The following is a 2,290-nucleotide window of genomic DNA, read 5'->3' as shown; positions in this document are numbered from 1 at the left end:
ATGGAAGTAATTTCTAGAAGGCTTAAGGAAAAGCAAACTGTCAAGTCTTAACTTGTTAGCCAGGTCATTTGAAAAGGGATTATAGGCAAGGCACTCCTGGAAACAATATTTTTCTAGATATCCAAAAGAAAGCTCAGCCTTTGCAGTATGCATAAGGTGTGGCAAAGTCCGGGAGGAGGCTAATGAATTCAGATTGACACCCTGAGGGGCCTCCTGCAGGCTCTGGTATCAAATTGAATTTAATCAATCCCTGTCAGGGTCAGAGAAACTCAGCCCCAGAGCAATTAAGATTCACTGCCTGGGGATTGGGGATTTGGCTCAGTGGTAGAGCGCTTGCCTAGGAAGCGCAAGGTCCTGGGTTCAATCCCCAGCCCCGGGAAAAAAAAAAAAAAAAAAGATTCACTGCCTGTTCTCACTGCTCAGGTCTGGTGCATCAAGCCAGAAGCAGCCACAGGGATGGAAGTGTTTCTCAAGATCGAACACAGGAAGACCAGCTTCTTCACTGAGGCCAAGGAGTCGACCACAGTGTTAGAGCTGAAGCGCATTGTCCAGGGCTTCGTGAAGAGGCCTCCTAAGGATCAGCTGCTGTTCAAGGATGACCAGCTCCTTGAAGAGAGGAAAACTCTGCGTGACTGTGGCTTCACCAGCGAGGTAGCAAAGCAACAGGACCCAGCCATCGTGACCTTGGCCTTCAGAGAAGATGCCTTTCAACTCCTGCATGCCCGCCCTTTTTCTTGTCCACTGATTGGAGGTGTGCTGAAAAATGGTCTAGACTTAGAGAGAGAGTTGGAATATGTTATGCAGTGAGGGCCCCAAACCCACTCCTAGGAATTCATTTCCTGATAAAGATGTGACTCTCTTTCTACATTAAGAAATAAATAAATAAACTTAACACACCGATGTCATACTGCTTTCTGCTTCTTTTGGATGTGTCCAGCAGCCACCACCATGCCAGCTCTGAGCAGGCATTACAAAAGGCCAGAACAGGAGGCTGGGGATTTAGCTCAGCGGTAGAGCACTTTCCTAGCAAGCCCAAGGTCCTGGGTTTGGTCCCCAGGCCCCCAAAAAAAAGAATTAAAAAAAAACAAAGGGCAGAACAGGGAGCCCACAGGGATGTTTCCCTTCTGGATGTCAGGCCCTGATCCCGACAGAAGTGGAAGGGGTGTTGGAGAGGGGTCTGGATTGAGTGTTGTGGTTCTCAACCTTCCTCTCCGGGAACCCAGGTTAAACCTATCTGGATGCCCTATTAGCATGGAGAAGAACTCCCATGCTGTGCTACAGATGGGTACCCCTCCGGGTCCTCTGGGTTCGGTGTCCTGGTTTGTGGTCCAGAGCAGGGACAGAGACAATAAAAAGTGGCCCTGCTCTTGCAGTTCTCAAATCTCAGATTCCCAGGGTCTGAGCTCACTCATCCTTACCAGTCCTCATGCCTGTCTGGTAGCACAGCCTCACATTCTCTATGCTCGATGTGTTCAAGGTCAGAGCAGCTTCAGTACATAAACCGACAATTCCAAATTCAGGAGAGACTAGGTAACGAATGTTTGGGCAAACTGCTATAAAGGATCAGAGACCTGACTGAGCAGAAAATACAAATCATGAAATAGAAATGGAGGGTTTAAGAGCTACAGGAGCTGATGTCACAATTTCACCAAAGTCTTGGCATCTAGATTGGCCTCTTCAGGAAGTAGAAATTAGGTTCTAAGGACTGGAACTGTGCTAGCTAAAGTAAAGGGCCAAATGGGTCAGGTGTAAGGGGTTAGAAGGGGAAATAGGTAACTTAAAGCCATGTGTGGCTAATAGAGCCATGAATCTATGGTCATGTGATTTGAGGCATCAGTCGGAAAGAGATGAACATTCCTCCAATCTCAGAAACCACTGAAGTAGAAACTTATAGGTCCTTTGAGAAGTTATGTCAAATGATGTTTTTCTGGGGACACAGGTAAAGGATGCCTTGCTGGACCTGGATACATGACAGGACCCATGATGGAGCATAAATATGACCTCCCAGTCAGTGGGAGATGAGCACAGAGCATTGGTTTGATTTGCTAGGTATTCTCTGCAAATGACAGGCATGTACTGGTTTGCCTTTCATGGACTTGTTGAGCTCAACTTGTAACTCTGCTGTTGAGAGAATCTGGCTGCAGATCTGCTCCTATGGTTCCTACCACAGCTGGTCATTTCTTTGGAAACCTGGCCATCTCTTTGTGTGTCCCTCCCAAGAGGCCTGGACTGTGTCTGCCAGTTTGTGTGTGGTTTCTGCCTGCCTAGTGGGCCATCACATTTGGTGTTT

At 47.5% G+C, this 2,290-nt stretch overlaps 1 protein-coding gene across 1 annotated transcript; it reads left to right on the top strand.

The window, feature by feature from the left end:
• The first annotated feature begins 401 nt into the window (after positions 1–401).
• Positions 402–905, top strand: LOC116909349 (elongin-B-like). The gene has a single exon (XM_032912898.1). The coding sequence runs from the start codon at positions 457–459 to the stop codon at positions 805–807; it is 351 nt and encodes a 116-aa protein (XP_032768789.1). The 5' UTR covers positions 402–456; the 3' UTR covers positions 808–905.
• The last annotated feature ends 1,385 nt before the right edge of the window (positions 906–2,290 follow it).

The sequence above is a fragment of the Rattus rattus genome, chromosome 9, assembly GCF_011064425.1.
Source record: "Rattus rattus isolate New Zealand chromosome 9, Rrattus_CSIRO_v1, whole genome shotgun sequence".
NCBI classification, from domain to species: Eukaryota; Metazoa; Chordata; class Mammalia; order Rodentia; family Muridae; genus Rattus; species Rattus rattus.
Note: the sequence above shows the minus strand (reverse complement) of the source record. Positions and strands in the feature narration are given on the sequence as shown.

Bases quoted from the DNA above. Each gene is read 5' to 3' on its own strand.
- LOC116909349 (XM_032912898.1), top strand. From the start codon at position 457: ATGGAAGTGTTTCTCAAGATCGAACACAGGAAGACCAGCTTCTTCACT.